General features: G+C 43.1%; 2 protein-coding genes across 6 annotated transcripts in view; one reads left to right on the top strand and one right to left on the bottom strand.

Annotated features, from left to right (window-relative positions):
• On the bottom strand, positions 1-18382 carry TFB2M (transcription factor B2, mitochondrial). Its single transcript, XM_052806688.1, has 8 exons — positions 18043-18382; positions 16952-17040; positions 15883-16036; positions 15332-15480; positions 13643-13732; positions 3923-3985; positions 2455-2606; positions 1-1031 (listed from the first exon to the last, which is right to left on the bottom strand). The coding sequence occupies exons 1-8, from the start codon at positions 18362-18364 to the stop codon at positions 845-847; spliced, it is 1206 nt and encodes a 401-aa protein (XP_052662648.1). The 5' UTR covers positions 18365-18382; the 3' UTR covers positions 1-844.
• Positions 18383-18428: 46 nt separating this feature from the next.
• The window catches only part of CNST (consortin, connexin sorting protein), a 54230-nt gene continuing 48813 nt past the window's right edge, over positions 18429-23845 (top strand). Inside the window, exons 1-3 of one of the 5 annotated variants that reach the window (XM_052806683.1) lie at positions 18824-19513; positions 20512-20608; positions 21984-22076. The gene's annotated coding sequence lies outside the window, so the exon portion shown is untranslated. Of the gene's footprint in view, positions 18634-18823; positions 19514-20511; positions 20609-21983; positions 22077-23845 lie in introns of those variants that run through there. The other 4 variants (XM_052806682.1, XM_052806684.1, XM_052806681.1 and 1 more) reach the window with 4 other exon arrangements.

The raw sequence follows: 23845 nt of genomic DNA, 5'->3' as shown, positions 1-23845 counted from the left end.
TACTATGGCTAAAAAAAAAATTTTAATAGTATATGGTTGTGAAGTAAGTTATTTTGTACATATAATACACATTAAACAATACATACTGATAAAGGTTGCAGGCAAGATTATTCCCCACACCCCCCCCAAATTGTTTATATAGCACTGAATGTTCTGGTGACTTTATTTTTAGACCTAAAATAAGATAAAGCCTATACGCTTATAGGTGTTCATGTATTATAAACTAGAACAGGCTGCCCAGTGTTCTTTTCAAATATTCAAAAGAAAGAATTTACAACTTTTTTCTCCAGAGATATAACAATCTTTAGTGAAAAAAAACCAACTCTCATTACCTTGTCTTCTATTAACCTACTGCTATTGATTTATTAATATTATGTTGACTTTAGAATGCAAGGTTTTTAGATCAGGAGAAAATATAACAGATTCAGTGGCTGTAAAGACCTATGTATTCTGGGAATCTGTGAAAGGGCATTCAAATCACTGAGCACTAAAATAAAACCACACCAATAACCATATTCGGTCTGTTATTTTTTTCAAATGTTGTAAATATACAGCAGTGTAACAAAAAGTGCCATTTAAGTGGTACATCCAAAAGCAGCAGGTCACTAATATGTTCCTGGAAAAGACGCAAGTTTGTCCATTCTAGATAAGACTGTGATCAATTAACTGTGAATCCGTTATTTTAATCCTGTGTAGAAGGGGTCTTGTTACTTGCTAAATTTATTTTCCTGTTTGGACAGGAAATCGTCTCGCTAGGAGTATCTCTGATTTTATTTAAATCATTTCTTATCAAAGTAATCTTCCAGAAGCAAAGGTGATCTTCCAAAAGACAGCAGCTTTAGATTTATAAGTTTATGTTCCTTATACTGTCCAAGACTTCATCATGGAACCAGGTTTCAGTAAACATATTAGAGTTTTGCAAGGCCTCGAAAAGACGCCTGTAGTCTTCTGGGTATAAGTTACGTGTTTCAGCATTGTCTGGAATTTCTAGCTCTCTCAGTAATTTGCCACCATTGTCCAAGCTCCATGAACTGAAACAAACACACACAAAAAAAAAAATCATGGGAGCATTTCTTTCCGTGAAAAATTAAAGAGCAAGAAACAGTATCTGAAGGTCCATTTCACTCTTTTTAGCTTCTAGAAGTTAACATCTTCCTACAACACAAGTTATTTTCAATCCATACTGCAAACAGGAAGAAACCTCTGCTAATAAGTCATATAAATACCAAATAAAGCCCCCAGCAGACATAGACAATACCAAACCACATAAGCCTCCTCACTAGAGGGTGGGTGCCCTCCCTCCTTCCTCTGCCCCAACTGCGTAAGTCAGTAACAGGCATTACAGCATACAAAGGGGTTATTCTTCAATGCCTGGGAAATTAAAGCCAAGGTCATCTTCAAGAGGATGATTCAGTATAGCATGAGTTAGTATGGCTTATACCTCCCAGGTATTTTCTTCTATATATAAACAGATGTATCCACTGTCTCCCCATCTACATCATTGCTATGAAAGCTAGACCTTTTAAAAATGTGCATGTACATTAACTATTTCCCAGACAACAGAAGGGTGTATAAATACACAGAAGATGCACATTAGAAGCCTTCAAGGTTAGCTCCACTTCCTGACTGAAGGATCGAGGGGAGATTAGGTACCACCGAGCTTTAAGAAAGAAAACCATTAAGGCTCTTTGCACTTGTCTTTGCTAAATGAGTTACTGGAAATTATTAGCTTTTTTTTCTTCTTCCTGGAAATTAAATTCTATAAACTACTACCAGCAAATGAGAAAGATACTAATTCTTTTCATTAAGAAGTTGAAGTCAATGCTTTCCAGACTGCAAACATTTCCCAAATGGAAATCTACTGATCATAAAGCAAAGTGAATAGCTCCAATGTAATACCAAAAAGAATAATTAAAGAGAGTTGCATAATTGGCAAATAAGTCTAAAGCCTAATTTTTTAATTAGATAACAGAAAGCCACTTGAGGACATCCCCACTCCACCTTTGATAATCTTCAGCTGTTTTCATTAGCATTACTTTGATGTCTGTTATAAACTGAAACTCTTTTTCAGCTTTTCATTTCTATACCTGCAAAACTCTTGGTGACTTTTTTATTATGTCTGTAAAGTGAATGAAAACTTCTTGTAGATACATGACCTCATCTCCATGGGAGGTACAGACAATTACTGCACATCTACATTCTAAATACTTGTCGACCTTCCTGTCAAACCTCAAGTTTTTATCATCTGTGAATACAGGCCAGGAACAGTCCCCAAAATGTTGTACTGTGGGTTGCAAAAATGAAATCATCTATTCTACATGTAGATTATTTATTTATTAAAAAAAAAAAAAGGCAGCTGTATTTCAGCTGCACATAAATACTGCTTTGAGAACATATTTTAATATTCTCCTATATTTCTCTGAAGTATAAAAACTATAATTCTTTCTTACTTACTTTAATCTATCAGTAAGTCTAGACCTAGGTCTAGCAAGACACTGTTTCACCATGAAAATAAAGGTAGATGAATTTGTGGGCTTCAAGCCTCCTGTAAATAGATTTTGCTGAGGAGTCAGTCGTACCAAACATAAATGGTCATTTGGCAGCCACTGCAAGAAAAACAAAACAAGTCACTGAGAAGTCATTTTTAAGACAGTGTCTGTCTTTAGCTAAGAGAAAGCATTTCATCTGTGCCACCAGTAACATTTCTTAAAGAGTTTTAGAAGTCTTAACAAGATGACTTCATTGGAAGCTGAGGCGTTAAAATTCTGTTCTATAATGAAGATGCTTTACCCCCCCCCCCCCCAAACAGGAAAGGAAATAGAAAACACAACAGACATACTATCACTTTGGGTTTATTTTTAGTTTTTAAGACTGAACTTTCTTAGCTGAAATAGACAATACAGGCTTGATGTGAGTTCTCAAGAGATTATATGGCCTACAGTATTCCTATACTATGCAAGGTATCAGATCAGATCATTTCAACTACCTGCCTTTTGTACAGAAAGATGGAATTCTTTGAGTGTAACACTAAGACAATACTGCAACTTGAGGATTTTATGAAATTGGGAGGGAGCGGAGTCTTTTAACTGAAATGAATGTGCTTCTGTATCGGCAGCAATGGATATATCATCCAATAGATCTCACATCTGTACTTCTCCTAAGGCTGTCACAATACATCTTACATAATCCACCTGATATGCCTCTCTACATGGCTTTACAGCAACACACCTAAGTGTGTAAGGCACACCCAGTCACTTACACTCACTTATAGTCATTTATATTGTGCAGTAACATTTCAAACAACACTCAATATACTACCGTAGCAGTTTCCTGAGGAAGGTAAAACCAAATATTAAGTAAACATGCTTTTATATTATTGGTATTAAATAGAAATATATTATACAAAGGAACATCATTACTTCTCTAAAAGAGAAAAGTAAAGAACTTTATACAAGGTATTTTTCCACTTCTCAAATTTAAGGTTTTGAGACTCACACTTTTCAGCAATTAACTAGCACATGGAATCTACACTGGACAAGTGAATGACCACTGTAATCAAAATGAGCAGTGTACTGATTGTACTATTAATTGTGGTAACACTTGTATTGTTCAAGCAGGTAGATGTGACCCTGTCAGTAACTTCTTTTGAAAAAGACTTTACCTGTTCACATCCCTTTATGCTGTTTATCCACTACATTTTTTCCATCATAGACAATAAAGATACTAGTTTATTTCAGTTTCTAAGCTAATAGCAATTCTTCACCCCACTTCTGATGCATCTACATGCTGCCTCTAAATTTTAATCAGAAGAACACTTCTTAAAAAATACATGTGTAAATGCTGTTATGAAGTTATTTTAACCTTTAATTAAAGTGGTTTAGCTGCATCTCCAAAAGGAGAAAAGTGCACACAATGATCTTACCGTGCTTTTTGGTACTGCCCGTCCCCCATTTTTCAAATTAGTTACAAATGATGACCAAGGTTCCTATGGGAGGGAGCAAATACATTACAGAATTAAAGTGATAGAATAGAACAGAATAAAATAGAACAGAACGGAACAGAACATTTCAGTTGGAAGGGACCTACAATGATCATCTAGTCCAACTGCTTGACCAATTCAGGGCTGACCAAAAATTAAAGCATGTTATCGAGGGCATTGTCCAGATGCCTCTTAAACACTGTCAGGCTTGGGGCACTGACCACCTCTCTAGGAAGCCTGTTCCAGTGTTTGACCACTGTCCTGGTTTCAGCTGGGATAGAGTTAACTGTCTTCCTAGTAGCTGGTACAGTGCTATGTTTTGAGTTCAGAGCGAAGAATGTTGATAACACTGATGTTTTCAGTTGTTGCTCAGTAGTGTTTAGACTAATGTCAAGGATTTTTCAGCTTCTCATGCCCAGCCAGTGAGAAAGCTGGAGGGGCACAAGAAGTTGGCACAGGACACAGCCAGGGCACCTGACCCAAACTGGCCAACGGGGTATTCCATACCATGTGACGTCCCATCCAGTACAGAAACGGGGAAGTGGGGGGGCAGGGATTCGCCGCTCGGGGGACTGGCTGGGTGTCGGTCGGCGGGTGGTGAGCAATTGCACTGCGTATCATTTGTACATTCCAATCCTTTCATTATTGCTGTTGTCATTTTATTAGTGTTATCATTATCATTATTAGTTTCTTCTTTTCTGTTCTATTAAACCGTTCTTATCTCAACCCACGGGTTTTGCTTCTTCTCCCGATTTTCTCCCCCATCCCACTGGGTGGGGGGGAGTGAGTGAGCGGCTGCGTGGTGTTTAGTTGCTGGCTGGGGTTAAACCACGACAGTCCTTTTTGGCGCCCAACGTGGGGCACGAAGGGTTGAGATAACGACAAACCTGACCAGAGCTTGTTAAAACAAATTTGTTATAAGCATTCATTATATCGGTCTAATAGTTGCTGGTCATTATGTTGATTTATGTGTTCTTAGAGTTGTTGCTCTGGTTTTTAAAGTTCTGTTATGTATCACCTCGCTTGCTGTATGTAGTCCCTCTTCTGCTGCTTATCATCCGTGGGAGGTGGATTAAGGTTTTCGCTTTGATGTATTGTATAACACTGGTTTATGGTATGATAAAGTCGTCGGCTGTGGGATTAATCCGGTACTTGCACCCAGCATTGTCACCTTTATACTGTGGAAGCCATCTGTGGGAAACTATTAATAATTATACCATTTACCTTTCCTCCTTGGAAAACCAGTCTATGGGTGGGATACCTTTCTTCCCCTCTCCTTTCTCCTTCAGTCCAGTTACAATGGTGTTTGAGAATTTTGAAAAATTTGAATACTCTTGGGATGTTGGGACCAGCACGGTCCTAGCCCTACTGCTAGGAATTAGCATGCTTCTGAATGTGGTTCAGCTCTCATTTAAGGTTAAACAACTATTTAAGAAAATCACCCAGAGATCTGCCCCAAGGCTGGATAATTATGAGTGGCAGGGTGTGTGGGGTAGTATGGGCAAGTACCTAGAAAAGTGGGCACCTCCAGTGTTTTGGAAATTCACCCCTGAACAAGTGCAGAATCCAGAAGAACTAGTAAAATATTTGGAAAAGGTATGCTGTCACCCCGGCAGCTCCAGAGAGATACAAATTACTGCAACGTGCTGGGGCCTGGCCCATGCCTATCGAGCCCTGTTCGACACCACTCAGTACCCTCAAGGGGAAGAGAAGGTCTCTGGACCTAACAACAAAACGATGAGCACTGTGGCTATCCAAACCTCAGCGACAGGCACTGCAGCCCCTCCAGCCTCGGCAATGAGCACGGCAGCTACCCAAACCTCGGCAACGGGCACTGAGGTCCCTCCAGCCCCAGCAACGAGCACAGCAGCTACCCAAACCTTGGCAACAGACACTGCGGTTATCCAAGACCCGGCGAGCGGTACTGCAACTGAACCAGTGGACCAACCTGCACCAGTATCAGTTGCCCCCGTACAGAAAAAGAAATATACAAAAAAATCAGTTCGCTTAGCGAAGGATGAAGGCGAACCAGGGTCATCACGGGAACAGGAGGAAGAGGCAGAACCAGAGGTAATAACCCGGTCCCTATCCTTGAGTGAGCTGCGGGATATGCGAAAAGATTTTGGCCGCCGTATAGGTGAGCATATTATCACCTGGCTCCTCCGATGCTGGGACAATGGGGCTAATAGCTTGGAATTAGAAGGTAGGGAAGCCAAGCAGCTGGGATCGCTTGCCAGGGAAGGTGGCATTGACAAGGCAATTGGAAAAGGGACACAAGCCATCAGCCTCTGGAGGCGACTCCTGTCAAGTGTGAAGGAAAGGTACCCCTTTAAGGAAGATGTTATATGTCAATCAAGCAAGTGGACAACCATGGAAAAAGGTATCCAATATCTGAGGGAATTAGCTGTGCTAGAGACAATTCATCATGATCCGGACAACCCACAATTACCCAAAGATCCAGACGAAGTCCAATGCACACGACCCATGTGGCGGAAGTTTGTACGGAGCGCACCATCGTCCTATGCCAACTCACTGGCAATAATGACCTGGAAAGACGAAGAGGCACCGACAGTGGATGAAGTGGCTCGCCAACTCCGTCAATACGAAGAGAATCTCTCCTCCTCCCTACAAGCCTGCATTTCGGCTGTGGAGAAGCTGTCCGAGGATTTCCAGCAATTCAAAGAGGAGATGTCCTGTTGCCCACCTGTAAGGACCAATGTCTCAGCTATTAGGAGTGAGCGCTCCTCTGCCCAAGAGAAAGAATATAGAAGGTACACACCGCGAGGTGCCCTGTGGTTTTACTTATGTGATCATGGAGAGGACATGAGGAAATGGGATGGAAAACCTACCTCGGTCCTAAATGCACGGGTACGTGAGCTGCGAGGAAAAAACACCACAAAAGGGGATTCTACCAGGAAAAATGCCGCTCCGGTTTCCAAACAGAGTAGAAGGGCTGATCTTATTTCTGATCCTCTTGAAGGGACTTCTGAGCCAATTTTACGAGAAGTGAATACTGGATACTCTGACCAGAATTAGAGGGGCCCTGCCTCCAGCCAGGTGGAGGAAAGGGATAACCGGGTCTATTGGACTGTGTGGATTCGATGGCCTGGCACGTTAGACCCACAGGAGTATAAGGCTCTAGTAGACACCGGCGCACAGTGTACTTTAATGCCATCAAGTTATGAAGGGGCAGAACCCATTTCTATTTCTGGTGTGACAGGGGGATCCCAAGAGTTAACTGTATTGGAAGCTGAAGTAAGCCTAACTGGGAATGAATGGCAGAAACACCCCATTGTGACTGGTCCAGAGGCTCCGTGCATCCTTGGCATAGACTATCTCAGGAGAGGGTATTTTAAGGACCCAAAGGGGTATCGATGGGCTTTTGGTATAGCTGCCTTGGAGACGGAGGGCACGGAACAGCTGTCTACCCTGCCTGGTCTCTCTCAAGACCCTTCGATTGTGGGGTTGCTGAGGGTTGAAGAACAACAAGTACCAATTGCTACCACGACGGTGCACCGGCGGCAATATCGCACCAACCGAGACTCTCTGATTCCCATCCACAAGTTGATTCGCCAACTGGAGAGCCAAGGAGTGATCAGCAAAACTCGCTCACCTTTTAATAGTCCCATATGGCCCGTGCGAAAGTCTAATGGGGAGTGGAGACTAACAGTTGACTATCGCGGCCTGAATGAAGTTACGCCACCGCTGAGTGCTGCCGTTCCAGATATGCTAGAACTTCAATACGAACTAGAGTCAAAGGCAGCCAAGTGGTATGCTACAATTGACATTGCTAATGCGTTTTTCTCAATCCCTCTGGCAGCAGAGTGTCGTCCACAATTTGCCTTTACTTGGAGGGGTGTCCAGTACACTTGGAATCGACTGCCCCAGGGGTGGAAACACAGCCCCACCATTTGCCATGGACTAATCCAGACTGCACTGGAAAAAGGTGAAGCTCCGGAACACCTGCAATACATTGATGACATCATCATATGGGGCAACACGGCAGAAGAAGTCTTTGAGAAAGGGAAGAAAATAATCCAAATCCTTCTGAAAGCCGGTTTTGCCATAAAAGAAGGTAAGGTCAAGGGACCTGCACGGGAGATCCAGTTTTTAGGAATAAAATGGCAAGATGGGCGTCGTCAGATCCCAATGGATGTGATTAACAAAATAGCAGCTATGTCTCCACCAACTAATAAAAAGGAAACACAGGCCTTCTTAGGTGTCGTGGGGTTTTGGAGAATGCATATTCCAAATTACAGTCTGATTGTAAGCCCTCTCTATCAAGTGACCCGAAAGAAGAATGATTTTCAATGGGGCCCTGAGCAACAACAAGCCTTTGAACAAATTAAACGGGAGATTGTTCACGCAGTAGCCCTTGGACCAGTCCGGACAGGACAAGATGTTAAAAATGTGCTCTATACTGCAGCTGGGGAGAATGGCCCTACCTGGAGCCTCTGGCAGAAAGCACCTGGGGAGACCCGAGGCCGACCCCTGGGGTTTTGGAGTCGGGGATACAGAGGATCCGAGGCTCGCTATACTCCAACTGAAAAGGAGATATTGGCAGCATATGAAGGAGTTCAAGCTGCCTCAGAAGTTGTTGGTACTGAAACACAGCTCCTCTTAGCACCCCGACTGCCAGTGCTGGGCTGGATGTTCAAAGGGAGGGTCTCCTCTACACATCACGCGACTGATGCCACGTGGAGTAAGTGGATTGCACTGATCACACAACGGGCTCGCATAGGAAACCCCAGTCGCCCAGGAATTGTGGAAGTGATCACGGACTGGCCAGAAGGCAAAGATTTTGGAATGTCGCCAGAGGAGGAGGTGGCACGTGCTGAAGAGGCCCCGCTGTATAATAAACTGCCAGAAAATGAGAGGCAATATGCCCTGTTCACTGACGGATCCTGTCGCATCGTGGGAAAGCATCGGAGGTGGAAAGCTGCCGTATGGAGTCCTACACGACAAGTTGCAGAAACTGCTGAAGGAGAAGGTGAATCGAGTCAGTTTGCAGAGGTGAAAGCCATCCAGCTAGCATTAGATATTGCTGAAAGAGAAAAGTGGCCAGTGCTCTATCTCTATACTGACTCATGGATGGTGGCAAATGCCCTGTGGGGCTGGCTACAGCAATGGAAGCAGAGCAACTGGCAGCGCAGAGGTAAACCCATCTGGGCTGCCGCACTGTGGCAAGATATTGCATCCCGGCTAGAGAATCTGGTTGTAAAAGTACGTCATGTAGATGCTCACATACCCAAGAGTCGGGCCACTGAAGAACATCAAAACAACCAACAGGTGGATCAGGCTGCCAAGATTGAAGTGGCTCAGGTGGACCTGGACTGGCAACATAAGGGTGAGCTATTTATGGCTCAGTGGGCCCATGATGCTTCAGGCCATCAGGGAAGAGATGCAACATATAGATGGGCTCGTGACCGAGGGGTGGACTTGACCATGGACACTATTGCACAGGTTATCCATGAATGTGAAACATGTGCTGCAATTAAGCAAGCCAAGCGGTTAAAGCCCCTGTGGTATGGAGGGCGATGGCTGAAATATAAATATGGAGAAGCCTGGCAGATTGACTATATCACACTCCCACAAACTCGCCAAGGCAAGCACTATGTGCTCACGATGGTGGAAGCAACCACTGGATGGCTGGAAACATATTCTGTGCCCCATGCCACCGCCCGGAACACTATCCTGGGCCTAGAAAAGCAAGTCTTGTGGCGACATGGCACCCCAGAACGAATTGAGTCAGACAACGGGACTCATTTCCGAAACAACCTCATAGACACCTGGGCCAAAGAGCATGGCATTGAGTGGGTGTATCATATCCCCTATCATGCACCAGCCTCTGGGAAAATTGAGCGATACAATGGACTGTTAAAGACTACATTGAGAGCAATGGGGGGTGGAACTTTCAAACATTGGGATACACATTTAGCAAAAGCCACCTGGTTAGTCAACACCAGAGGATCTGCCAATCGGGGTGGCCCTGCCCAGTCGGAATTTTTACATACTGTAGAAGGGGATAAAGTCCCTGTAGTGCACATAAAAAATATGTTAGGGAAGACAGTCTGGGTTACTCCTGCCTCAGGCAAAGGTAAACCCATTCGTGGGATTGCTTTTGCTCAAGGGCCTGGGTGCACTTGGTGGGTGATGCGAAAAGATGGGGAAGTCCGATGTGTGCCTCAAGGGGATTTAATTTTAGGTGAGAACAGCCAGAATTAAACTGTATATTAGTTGCTATATAACCCTGCTACTGTATATTATCCTTACTATAATTATGTGCTATATCCATAGTACTATAGTAAGAATCACTTAGATCAAGCAAGAAAAGAACTGTGATAAAACTGAGCAAAGCGCAGTAGTGATGGAACCAGAACTGACTCCAGCATGCAACAATCCAACGGTGCACACCATCCTCCTGCTGCGCCAAATGTCACCTGCTTGTCACACCGCACTGAAGCCCAATTCTGCTCTACCGACTGAGAGGACTTTGCACCATCCCTCCTGCCCAGAAAGACTGGTATGACAGATGGAGCCCAGAGTTGGAAACTAAATGAACTCAATGAACATTTTATGAACATGACCCATGAACTAAAGGAATGATATCTCTGTGTGTGTATACATATATATATATATCATTGCTCATATGTCTTAAAGGGATGGAAAAGTGATGATTGATCAGGATGTAACTAAAGGTATGGGAACTGTGCATGACGTCAATGGTATAGAATAAGGGGTGGATACTGTCCTGGTTTCAGCTGGGATAGAGTTAACTGTCTTCCTAGTAGCTGGTACAGTGCTATGTTTTGAGTTCAGAGCGAAGAATGTTGATAACACTGATGTTTTCAGTTGTTGCTCAGTAGTGTTTAGACTAATGTCAAGGATTTTTCAGCTTCTCATGCCCAGCCAGTGAGAAAGCTGGAGGGGCACAAGAAGTTGGCACAGGACACAGCCAGGGCACCTGACCCAAACTGGCCAACGGGGTATTCCATACCATGTGACGTCCCATCCAGTACAGAAACGGGGAAGTGGGGGGGCAGGGATTCGCCGCTCGGGGGACTGGCTGGGTGTCGGTCGGCGGGTGGTGAGCAATTGCACTGCGTATCATTTGTACATTCCAATCCTTTCATTATTGCTGTTGTCATTTTATTAGTGTTATCATTATCATTATTAGTTTCTTCTTTTCTGTTCTATTAAACCGTTCTTATCTCAACCCATGGGTTTTGCTTCTTCTCCCGATTTTCTCCCCCATCCCACTGGGTGGGGGGGAGTGAGTGAGCGGCTGCGTGGTGTTTAGTTGCTGGCTGGGGTTAAACCACGACAACCACCCTCTTGGTAAAGAAATGCTTCCTACTGTCCAGTTTAAGCCTCCCCTGGCGCAGCTTTGAACCGCTCCCACGCGTCCTATCACTGGATACCAGGGAGAAGACATCAGCACCTCCCTCTTCCCTTCCTCAGAAAGCTGTAGAGAGCAATGAGGTCGCACCTCAGCCTCCTTTTCTCCAAACGTGACAAGCCCAAAGTCCTCAGCTGCTCCTCATAAGACATTCCTTCCAGCCCTTTCACCAGCTTTGTTGCCCTCCTCTGGATGCATTCAAGGACCTTTACATCCTTCTTAAATTGTGGGGCCCAGAACTGCACACAGGATTCAAGGTGAGGCTGCACCAATGCTGATCACAGCAGGACGATTACCTCTTCTGACCAGCTGGTTATACTGTGTTTGATGCGCCCCCCCAGGATGTGGTTTGCTCCCTTGGCTGCCAGGGCACACTGCTGACTCCTATTGAGCCCACTGTCAACCAGCCCCCCATATCCCTTTCTGCAGGGCTGCTTGCCAGCCACTCCTCTCCCAATTTATACTTGTGCCCAGCATTACTCCATCCTAGGTGCAGAATCCAGCATTTAGACTTGTTAAATTTCATCCCATTAGTCATTGCCCAATGCTCCAATCTATCTAGATCCCTCTGCAAGGCATCTTGTTCCTCAAGAGAGTCAACAGCACCTCCCAGTTTGGTATTATCAGCAAACTTGCTAATGGTGCATTCAACTCCTGCATCCAGATGGTTGATAAATATATTGAACAGGAATGGCCCTAGAATTGAACCCTGAGGAACACCGTTGGTGACCGGTCACGAGCCAGGTGTAGCCCCATTCACCACAGCCCTTTGAGCCCTGCTGTTCAGCCAGTTCTCCACCCCGCACACCATGAACCCGCTCATCCTGCAGTTGGACAGCTTGTCCAGAAGGATGCTGTGAGGGACAGTATCAGAAGCCTTACTAAAATCCAGAAAAACTATATCCACCGCCTTCTCTTTATCCACTAGGCGGGTGACCTTATCATAGAAGGATATCAAATTAGTTAAGCAGGACTTTCCCTTTGTGAACCCATCTTGACTGTGTCTGATGATTGCATTAGCCTTTAAATGCCTTTCAGTAGTACCCAGTATAATCTTCTCCATAATTTTTCCAGGTACTGAGGTTAGACTAACAGGTCTGTAGTTCCCTGGGTCTTCCCTCACACCCTTCTTGTAGATTGGAATAACATTGGCTAGCTTCCAGTCAGCGGGGACCTCCCCAGACTCCCCAGACCTTTGGTAGGTGATTGAGGGGGGTCCTGCCATAACATCCACTAGCTCCTTCAGTACTCTGGGATGAATCCCATCAGGCCCCATGGACTTGTGAACATTCAGCCGATACAGCTTGTCCCTTACAATTTCAGTGTCCACAAATGGAAAGTCACTGTTCCCACACTCGTGTTCCTCTGACTCAGGGGACCGGGCAGCCCAAGGTCTATCAGTATTATTAAAGACTGAGGCAAAAAAGGCATTGAATGCCTCTGCTTTTTTTTCATCTCTGTTAGTCGGATGACCATCTTCAACAAGTATCATCTTATTCTTCAACTCCTTAATATTTACCTTAATATATACCTCATGGCATAAGGTATTTGGAAGAAAATAGATAGAGAAACTTTTAATTTTAGATTAGGGAAACATTTAAACTATGAAAGTAGGTTACTTGAAAGACAGAGCACAAAGATAAATCTAAAAAGCATAAAGTAAGTGAAAGTTCATGGCCACGTGCTCATGTGGAGGTGGGGGGGCAACATAAAACAACTTTCAAGAACTAAACCATAGCATGTTTGACAAGGTAGGATAGTTATTGACTAGCAGGAGAAGCAGGCCTGCTTGGAACGTAAAGGCACCAAGACTTGAAAAAAAAAAAAAAAATTTCTACTGAACACAGGTCAGGAAGTCAAAAGCATACAGGACTGCAAAATGCAGAGGACATAACAAAGAGCAGACTATGACAGATTGGAAGAGCAGCCTTCTAGCCTCACACAACCCTTAGCAAGATGGAAAAGACTTACCTGTTGCACAAACATCTCTTTTATATCTACCAGCTTCTGAGAATAAATGTTTTTGAGTACAGTGGCTTGTAATGAAAATACTGACATCATAGTTAATAACGATGCTGATTAAGTGAGTTTTACACAAAACATGAGTGCTTCAGGTTTTTACATCCAGAAGTTTTCAATAGGTCTCCAACTAATTCAAATGTCAAATTAGCTTTCAATTAGTTTACGATGGTGAAACACTATAAACCCTTTCTAAAAACATGTCCATAGCATTAGACTATGTCAGCTGGTACAAAAAAACTTACCATATGCAATAGCTGAATTTCACATCCTACTTGCCAAAGTATAGTAAGTGCTTGGTAAGCCCTCACTTCCCCAGGCTTTGCTGTTAATACCTAACAAAATGGCAAAGAAAGAGCATTTTTGTTGCAAAACTAAGATTGCTTCTTTATCTAAACAAAATCCTTATATATATAATGAGTGGTAAGAAATTCATAATTAAGTCTAAAATTCCAAGGTGAAGTTACACTAGGCCTCAAATACATACTTTGTGCTATTTTAGTACATCTTGTCAGAACACATAATTAGAAGACATTATGGCAGTCTAAGTATTTATTTGCAGCAGTTATTTGGATAACTGAACTGTGTAGGAATTTCCAGCTTATACTTTCTGGTCCTTTTTAAGGCAGGGAAGTTTCACACAGAAGAGAAACAGATCATATTTTGTATAAAAACCATAACATGGGCAGAGTTATCAGGTCATATTGATAAGATAATATTCCCAGTAAGACACACAGGCAGAGTAAGCAAAATATCAGGTGACCTCACTGAACATTAAACAGCTTGTGCAGTCATCATCCTGATCAATGTTACAGATCAGACAACTCTCGGGGCAAGAAAAAAAGAAAAACTTGTGTTTTTTCTCAAACAGGGCAAGAAGTAGTAAATAGTAGCAGGGAGATTTAACTTCTCATAACAGATTTAGAGAGCCTCGTCATATGATCAACCAAAAAAAAAAAAAAAACAAAACCCCCAAACCAAAAAGGAACCAACAGTGCCCACTAAAAGAAGGTTCCAATTGCTTTTACTTAGGTATACAACTCTCATTTAACAGGGTTCACAATAAAACCAGAAAACTTGGTGAAGAAAAACAGTGACTGCATTAAATGAATAGGCTGCCCACTATTTACTCAAAAATCTGGCCATTAAAAACATACCATTTAAGTGGATATTTCAGTGGGGGCCAACCTGTGATTTCACAGAAGAATATACTTACAACTTTTAATTTTTTTCAGTAGGGTGTTAGACACAACACAGGTTGTGTAAGCACACCTGGAAGTCTTTGCTTACTTCAAGTAATTAAAGGTTTGTGGCTCTGTATGAACCTCACAGTTTCGCAGAAAGAAAGGGTACCCTTGAACTATAAGTACAGTTCTAGAGGTTTGGGACAGCGTAAATTAGGAACGCATAACCCAGAAAGCTGCTCTGCACCTTAGTGTACAGAACCTTAATAAAAAGGTGTGTAAATCACTCATATTTTGCTTCAGTTTTTTTCAGTACTGCGTACAAAAGTGGATCAAGAGGACAATGCACCTGAGTATGGTATTTAGTAACTCTCAATCCTCTTCACAAGGCATTTTGAATTCAGTCTTCATTGACTACTACCTGCAGCTAGTAAACAATTTTGTTGCAAAAGCACATTACAGAATTTAAGCACCTCACAAGTTACAATGGAAAGCAGCTAGTCTGCTGCTGCATATCCTTCTCAAGGACCAGTCTTCACATTTGTAAGATTTATGGTTATGTGACAACAGAATGTTTCTCGACAGTGCTACTACTGCATAAAGAGAACAAGTAGGAAACAGGCAAGACTTAAAAATTCTGCCAGAAAAAAGAAATTCACTAGCAAAAACATTAACTATACAGTATAAATGTTTCTGTGTTCTGTGAACCACTACTTATTCTTTACTACCTGTAAAATCTCTTACACATACCTTGTACTCTTTTTCACTTATAAAGATGTTGAGTTCTACTCTTCCATATCTGTATATGGAACTGCATTCATACAGGGCAAAAAGAAGCCTCCAAAGTGTGTTCCTTTCCTTTTTTTGTGGTAAGATTCCAAAAATTTTCAGAGGTACATCTGTTTCAATAGTGTGTAAAAGTATCTTTAAAATTTTGCAGTATGTACTAGACAATCTCATTAATGCTAATGTCTAAACTACAAACAACTGAGAAAAGAAACTCTGTCAGCTCATGTTGTTCAATAATCTAATACAATTCAAGCTTTAGTCAAAGCTTAGCCCAGTTTGCATTAGACTAAACCTTTATTAAAGGCAAGCAAATACCTGATATTTCATACTTCCACAAGGGTTTTTTAAAGCTATCAAGAACCTAGATAAAGCTGAAATGTAGGAAATGGCATCCATTAATCCAGCATATATATTAAATAGAACATACACCTCAAGCAAATCCCAAAGATTTTGCCAAACTGCCTATGCACCCTTCAAATGTATTTGTAACATGTTTGATCATATACACATACCTGCCCTCCAAGGAACTGCTGCTACACCCATGGTTTCAAAAAGTTTGTCAGAACACACAGCAGGTGGTTTCACTGTTCCAGTCACCAAAGGATCCAATCTGAAGAAGTCACCATAAATTACCTTTAATTGTCCATCCAGGCTATTCTCTAGGGACTGAATAAAATTAGTTTCAGCTGAAGAAATCTGGATGCAGTAACCTGTCTTGCAAAACACCCAACCCAAACAAAAAAAACGTTCAAGCACTACCTAAAATTGTTACCCAGTTAACAAGAGTCAAATCTCAGAGCTGCTTCTTACAGCTGATAAAAAGAATAGCTTCCTTCATTGTGCAGGACATTTTGACATTTTTGTGCTGTTCAACTGGAGCTTTAAAACACATTCTTAAATTAGTAAAATGTTCTGCAATATTTTGCAAAAAAAGCTATACTCAACTAAGCAAACCACTGCATTTAATGATTTGCAACTGGAATTCTTCATATATGCAGACAGAATGCCTTTTATACACATTTTAAGTCAGGTGAGAGTCTTCGGTTCCAGACCTCTACTTTACAGCACTGTAACACAATCCTTCTAGTGCAACTTCTGCAGCTCTATGTCTGACCACCTTTGAATCCACGCAAAGCCAAGAAGGGGACAACATATGTAAGCGTCTTAATGTTACCAGTCAACTGCAGGACAACAGATTAAATAATACCATGAGATAATCAGAATAACCAAGACTATTTTTAAGATTTCTTAAAGCTACATACAGACATCTTGCTTAAACACACAAAACTACAATGACTCTGATTAGTATTAGCCTCAAATTTATGCATGAAACTATTCATAGGAAGACTATGAACTTGAATTCCTACATACACAAAATATCAAATCAATTGATTATAAAAGTGTGTTGCTGAACACGCAATGTAAAACCAAACAATACTATTATTAAGTGTTATTTCAGATGTTACAAGTAACGATCACTAGCTAATTCCTTTTTAATCCAATAGTTATTAAACAATTGTAAGTTAATTTCTTTTTTTCCCCTTTAAGTTTTAGAAATGTGCTACCAAATCAAAAGTGTACCTGTAAGTTTGGAAGAAAAGCTGAGTTGCTTTCCAGAGCTACCACTCTAACACCTGCATTGAGCAGAGTTCGGGTCAAGATTCCAGGACCTGAAGGGGGAAACGAAAAAAAAAAATTTAAAAAGCACTTTTTTCTAAGTGATTTCCTTTAGTGATTTTACCAACACAACACTTGGGACATACCACCTTCAACAGGAGATAACTTGTGTTTGTTTAAACACACTTCAAAACAAGAGTTAGAAAAAAGATTTACATGCAGCCTGCCTGAGATTGCTCAGTGAATTACACTAAGCACAGCATTACAGTCAGATAGGGAGGAACGTTAGATATAATGTTTCAAATACTTCTACTGCTATTTCCTCTGCCAGCTGAAATATACCTTGAAACCTTACCCATATGATCTCTACAGGTAAAATACCCTCTGCACAAATGTAAAAAAATATTAAGTAACTGCAGAGGGCTAGCTGCGTAATGACCCACAGTCTTAGGCGTGCATTTGCTGACAAGAGATAAAGTTCACCTACAAAACCAAGAATATTACCGGGACAGAAATTTACATCTTTACCACCTCTATAGCAAAGCTTTAACACCAGCGACTCAAGTCTCCAGGCTGAGCACTCACTCATTCCCCGCAAAGCTCTGTGTAAACGGACCCCCCTCGCCACCCGCCCCAGGCATACCACAGTGCCGCGGCACCCACACGGACTTGCCGGTCGCCAACGCCCGCCCAGGAGAACACTAGGGCGGCGGCCGGCGCAGCCCCCCAGCACGGATCCCGTCCCGGAGGGCCCGGGCAGCGCCGCCGCGGAACGGAGCCGCCACCCCCGCCCAAAATCCCGGGCGACGCAGGGCCCCGTTCCCCTCCCTCAGCACCACCACCTCTCCGCGGCCCCCGAAGAGCAGGGTCGGGGGCCCGATACCGCCGGTGGCGAGGGCGGCAACTGACGCTGACCCTACAAGGTCACTGGGGCGCGACGAGCAGCGCCGCGTCCCGGCGGCCCCGGGGACGGCTCAGCCCCAGAGAGGCCCACCGCCGGAGGGCAGCGGGAGGGCAGGTGGAGGAAGGACGGCCGGAGCCTCGGGGCAGCTTACCGGGCGCGCACTCGAGCAGGACGGGCCGGGGGCCGGGACTGGCTCCGCCCTGCAGGCAGCGCTGCACGGTGCGCGCTAACTGCGGGCAGGCGATGAAGCGGCGGAGCGGAGCGTTGATCCGCTGCAGCTGCTGCGCCTGCTGCACCAGCCGTTCCGCCTCCGCCGCCTCCGGCACCCGCAGGCCCGGGCTCGGCCACTGCCCTGCCGCCCGCCTCGCCGTCGCCCAGCACGGCCGCAGCCCGCACAGCAGCGGCCGCAGCCCCGCCGCCAGAGCCGCCGCCAGGAGACGGCGGCAGCCCGGCGGGGCCTGGCCTGCCAGCATCACCGCGCCGCCGCCGCCACCGACCCGCGCTAGACAGCACCGGGAGTGCGATCGCCGCGGCAACGGGAGCGTCACTTCCGCCTCTCCCCGGCCTCTCTAGCGCTCTTCCGCTCTATCGTCGGAGGTCTCTCGACCCGCCGTCTTCTCTATGGTGCCAGCCCTGCACCGCCGGGAGCCTGCGGCAACGGCGGCGCGGCAGGACCATCCCCCTCGCCTCCACGCCATGCCGGGTGGCGGGTCCCGGCCGCCTGAGCCGTAACGGAGCTAAGGTGAGCTGACGGGGGCTTATCCGCAGGAGGCGAAGGGGAGATGTTTCCCCCGGTGTCGCGCACCGCCGCCTTCCGCTCGTCCCGGCCGCGGCCGGGGGCTAAGGGGGGGGGGGGGGGTCAGGGCCGCCGGGCGGGCGGCGGGAGGGTGCCGTCCCCGCCGCCTCGCAAGCCGAGGCGGCGGGGACGGCACCCTCCCGCCGCTCGCCCGGCGGCGAAGCTCCGCCGTGAGGCGACCGAGCGAGCGCGCGCGGGCAGCTGTTAAACGGCCGCGGCGCGGGGAGGCCAGTACCGGGCAGGCAGGGCGGGCTGAGCTCTCTACCCGCCTCAGCCGGGATGGCAGGTGCCGGCGCTGCGGTTCCTTCACCCGGAGCGGTACCTCTGGGGCTAAACCGAAGGGATAAGTCGTGTGGCGGCGGTTGGTCGTTGAGGAGCGAGGGAGGCTTCGGCCGGCAAGAAATGTTTTGCCGGGCGCCGGTGGAGGGATGTCTGCTCGGTTTGTTGGTGGAAGTCCCAGGAGCTACGTATTTAGTTTGAGGTTTGCCTGGGTGTTTCTCCGGGAGTCTTTGATCTCCGCGTCTGCAGCTAAATAGTCACTTGGGGACTCGGTTCTTTGTGTCGCCCTGCTGCCTTCAGCAGGTGCAGGATCCTGCTCCGGCCCTTCTCCGACAGCGGTCCTTCTCGGCTTCTTTCTGCCCGATAGTGTCTTGCAGTTATGTTTTCGGTAAAACCAGTAATTCAATAGCAGCGACAATGTCCTTTCAACGATTTCCCTAATGCCTTAACGAGAAATAACTTTAGAGTCATCTTCAAAACGTATTCAAGTTCTGTGAAACTGAAGTTCATCCTTCAGGGATACTGTGCTAAAACCTGTCAATGGCAGGTGAGTGACCGTGCTGTGATAGAGTTCCGGCGAAGGGGAGAGAGAATCCTCCCAAACGTCTTTCCCTGCTCCCTGTCTAGTTTGTGCAGAAGGCAAGAGTGATCTGGCAATCATGGAGCAGACTGGTCTTCAAATTAACGGCTCAAAAGTAGACTTTCCATATGATTTTGTGCAAAATGCTTAATTTCTTATATCTCATTTCTCGGTTTGTAAAGTAAGAAATTAACACGTGCCTACTTACTAAACAAAGTCATTTTGTTCGACGTATCTTTATTAAACAGAACCTGGGACAGAAAACTGTGGCTTTGCTATTCTCTGGTGGATCTGCATGTGGCATGAGGAGGGGCTGGGCTGAATTTAGGAAAGATTGCAAATGCCTTGTTGAATGCAGCAGTTCTTCATATCTGCAATTTATTTTCAAATACTCTGCTCTTTTACACTGAGTGCTGTAATAGTCTTCCCTGTGCCTTAAGGGAAATGGGCAGACTGTTCAGCTGGATGATGGGATAGACCTCAACCCATTTTTAAACTGGACTTTATGTTTTTAATAGCTTTTTCCCTCTCACTAATTAGTCTGATAATTCAGAAATTCATAGGACTTTTAGAACATCAAGCAGAACTTGGTTTTCTTAAAGCAAGTGTTTAGTAATGTCCTAATTCAGCATTCCTTATCAAAGTTTATTGATAGCTATGGCCACGGAAAGGTTAGGTGTGTTGTATTCCATATATTTTTAAGGTTAATTAAAAAATTGGGGAATTTTTTGTTGTCAGTCAGAGTATTCAGGAGTGCTAGGGTCATCTTTGAATGGGCTGTTCAGAGTAATTGAGATTATTCAGAGAAGTGTTTGCTAAGTAAAGCCAAAATGCCCTGACATTCTTCATGCACTAGAAATGGTACACTTTTCTTCATATTTGTATTTACTTTAGCTTAGCACTTACCTGCATTGGACCATAGATACCTATAGGATAAATTTATGATTCTTTTTTTCTTTTCCTAGAACTGCCAGATATATACTGAATTTTGCATGCATAAAGGACTACCTCTTTCTGACCTGGTCATTATCCTTGAGAAACTGATGAAACCTTAGGAAAATGGTAAGTGGTGTACATTTTTTGTTTAGAAATTACAATGCAGAATGTAATGTTTAATACATTAAAGTGTATCTCAAGGACATTTGAACAGTTCTTTTTAAGTTAATGGCTGATTGTGTCATATATTTTCTAATTTAATCCAGGTAGTGCCACATGCAAATATTTGAATTTACAGTCTTACCTCATAAAGCCTTATGTCTTTGTAATTTAAGTGCATTGTTGGGTGCTCTGAAATTATTGTTTCCTCCTAATTATTGGTTAAATAATTGGCTAAATATATGGTTTTTTTAAATAAATCAGAGAAGGAATCAGAAGGGTTATCTGTTTGATTGGATTCCAGCCTATGCTTGAACCAAAAGAGCTCATTAGTTGTATGGGTCAAAAAGATCAGTGAAGAGATTTTTTTTTCTCAATGCTTCTATATGTCTTTTGCATTTACTTTTATTTGGTTCCATTTAAAGTGTAATTTTTAAGTTAATATTAAAGCATTAGCCTTTTAGTATTATTTTGCTATGTATTAACCACTTAGCCATAGTAAATATTGACAAGCATTTCTAAGTAAGGGGGAAAATTGCAGTAGTACATACATCCTAATGTCAGTTTTTCAAACTCTTATGCCCGTACTTCATTTTAAGTACAAATTCAGTAGAATTCCCATCTTGCACAAAAAAACCCAAGAGGTATGTGAATGGAAATTTGCAGGATCATAATTTTTATTGTCCTGTTAGTGATACTTATTGTTAGAGACTCCTATTTTGCTCAGAATACAGATTAAGTTTGTTAGCATATAATTGTTTCAGAAACTCTTTATGTTTCTGTTTTATTTGCCATAACCCATTTTATCATTAACTCATTGTAAAATTTAAGATTTACTATTAATATTGATTGTTCTTTTTTTTTAATTATGCATATATTGAAAGGCTTACCTGTTACCAAATACCACCTCTAATGTGAATTTTTTAAAAAGTTTTAAAAAGCTTTAAAAGCTTTTTAAAGCTTTTAAGCTTTAAAAAAAGCTTAAAAAAACCAGAACTGATATTCAGAAAAAGAGCTGAAATAATCACTTAAACATATTAGCTTCAGTAATGTGAAAATAAAATAATCTGCTACATGCTTGAATTGGCAGAAATGTCTCTGTGCCTTGCTGAGATGCAGGATGTCACAGAATTATTGTTTTCACTTATTTTATTCAGCATACTTCGGTAGTCTTGTTGTAATACTTTGGATGGTGACCAAGGAAAACAGTAGGAGGAGTGGTAAGAGATTTCTTCGAAAGTGCTGTAAGCGCTGTGCACTCAGGAAAATAGTCTCTAGGAAGAATTATTTTTTAAAAATCAGAAGGTAGCCTCATTCTTTTGTCCTATTTCCTTGTCATCAGTGTCCCCCACTCCAAGCCCATACCTGCACAAAGGAAACGTCTCAAGGACTGAAGTAGCATTTAATCCTATGCCACAATCTGGTTTGAGATCCAGTAAGTTTGCAACCTGTGGGTTGTATTGGACATCTTCCTTCAAAATGAAAATCAGTCTTTATAATGTCAGCAACGTTGTATTTAGAGCCACTATGCTTTATAAACCTTAACTTACTGCTTTTCTAGGTATAATCTATTGACAATGAAAAATGGTTGGACGCTTGGATTTGGTGGGGGGCTGGGTGGGGAGTGGAGGTTTTTTTGCTATTGGCCAAGCTATTAGCAGTAAGGGAAATAAGAATCCAAGGTTCCTTGGAAGCCTGCCTGCTCCATGTGACAGTGTAGCTTCCAGCCTAGCGCTGAAAACCTGATTAATAGGGAGTTACTGTCCATTAAAAGTGGGCTAGATCAATTGTGCAGATCACTGGAAAGTGAGTGCTCAGGTACCAATTAAGTGAAACTATCAAGTTAGTTCTCATTTGAGATTGTTTTTGAGCACTGGGTGTGTGGTCATGTATGTTAGTATAAGCTTATTTGGAAAAAAAAAATGTTAAACCACTCCTCCTTTGCTATTTTTTCTGTTGTAATAACATGCTGTTTAATAGGAAAGCACTTTCACACCAGGTGCAGATTGACTTTGCAGACTTACAAACACTGCAGCAAAGTTCACAGATGACAAAAGAGCCATTCAGCACAAAAATAAACATTTTTAAATGAGCTGATGCCTTGAATTCTGTCCCTACTGATGCTAGTAACAGTGTTCACGTCTTATTTTCCCTTATAATGAACACTAAGCAGCAATATTTTTGACATTTTCAGTGGAGAGGCAAAGGGTTCTGTAGTGTGAAGACTGTTGCATAAGCTGTGTATCGTAAGGCATTTTGGCAGGGGTACAAACTTTCTCACTGTGCTATATCTGTTCTGTGTATACAGAGAAACACAGTCCCTAGGGCTATCAATCTGGCATCTTTCATCAACACTAAATTTACTGCAAATACTTTTTGTGTGCATGCAAAAGGAGTGCTATTAAATCTTTGTGGACAGGAGTAAAAACATTCAAATAGGTGCATCTTCTGTTTACTTCTCAGAATTCCTCTTCATTGAATTCTGAGGAGCACATTCTACTGACTCTCAAATTCACTCATCCTGTGTTTGTGTGCATATCTTGTTATAAGTCTTTATTTTGAATGCTTTGGCAATGTTATCTTGCTCAAGAGCTTGTCATGCTAAAGATTTTTTTACTCTTTTTTTACTTATTTATCTACTTACTGTATAACTGTGATGTCTTTGAAAATGTGTTGCTGACTTAGAAGGAAAGTGTAGAGGAGAAATGATGTTAGCATCAAATATTTCTGTAGACAAATTTTGGTGTGTTGCACGCTTGCTTTTTAGGAACAGAATTGCTTAGGAGTGTGAAGGTTTTTCTACTGTTTTTTCCAATAAACTGCTCCATCTGTCCAAACTGAATTGCTAACGTGTAGCCTTATAATGTGAGCTTTAACACTGCTTTTCTCCGTCCATGGGATTAATTTAATTTTCTTATTTTGTTTGGAAAAATAATATTACCCTGCAGGACAAATTGAGATTAATTCAGAATATCTTTGGGATTTTAAAAAAAACAAACAACTAATCCTGGTGTTTGTTTTATCATTATAACATGAGCATGTTAGGAAGATTTTTAGGTTCAGTTGATGCATATGTCATTGAAATAATATGGAAGTTTGTAGTGTACACTTTGGAGGTTCTTTCTAATGGTTAAAACTTGGAATTTTGTGTGCTTTTAGCCTCAAAGCGAGGGCGTAATCTTACCACTTTAGACCAACATTTCA

Source organism: Harpia harpyja, chromosome 13 (assembly GCF_026419915.1).
Source record: "Harpia harpyja isolate bHarHar1 chromosome 13, bHarHar1 primary haplotype, whole genome shotgun sequence".
Classification (NCBI taxonomy): Eukaryota; Metazoa; Chordata; class Aves; order Accipitriformes; family Accipitridae; genus Harpia; species Harpia harpyja.
Note: the sequence above shows the minus strand (reverse complement) of the source record. Positions and strands in the feature narration are given on the sequence as shown.

Bases quoted from the DNA above. Each gene is read 5' to 3' on its own strand.
- TFB2M (XM_052806688.1), bottom strand. From the start codon at position 18,364: ATGCTGGCAGGCCAGGCCCCGCCGGGCTGCCGCCGTCTCCTGGCGGCG. The intron at 16,037-16,951 runs GTACACTTTTGA...AATTTTATTCAG, and splicing joins CTTTTCTTCCAAACTTACAG to TCCCTAGAGAATAGCCTGGA. The intron at 15,481-15,882 runs GTATGTGTATAT...CTATTGAAACAG, and splicing joins AGCAGTTCCTTGGAGGGCAG to ATGTACCTCTGAAAATTTTT.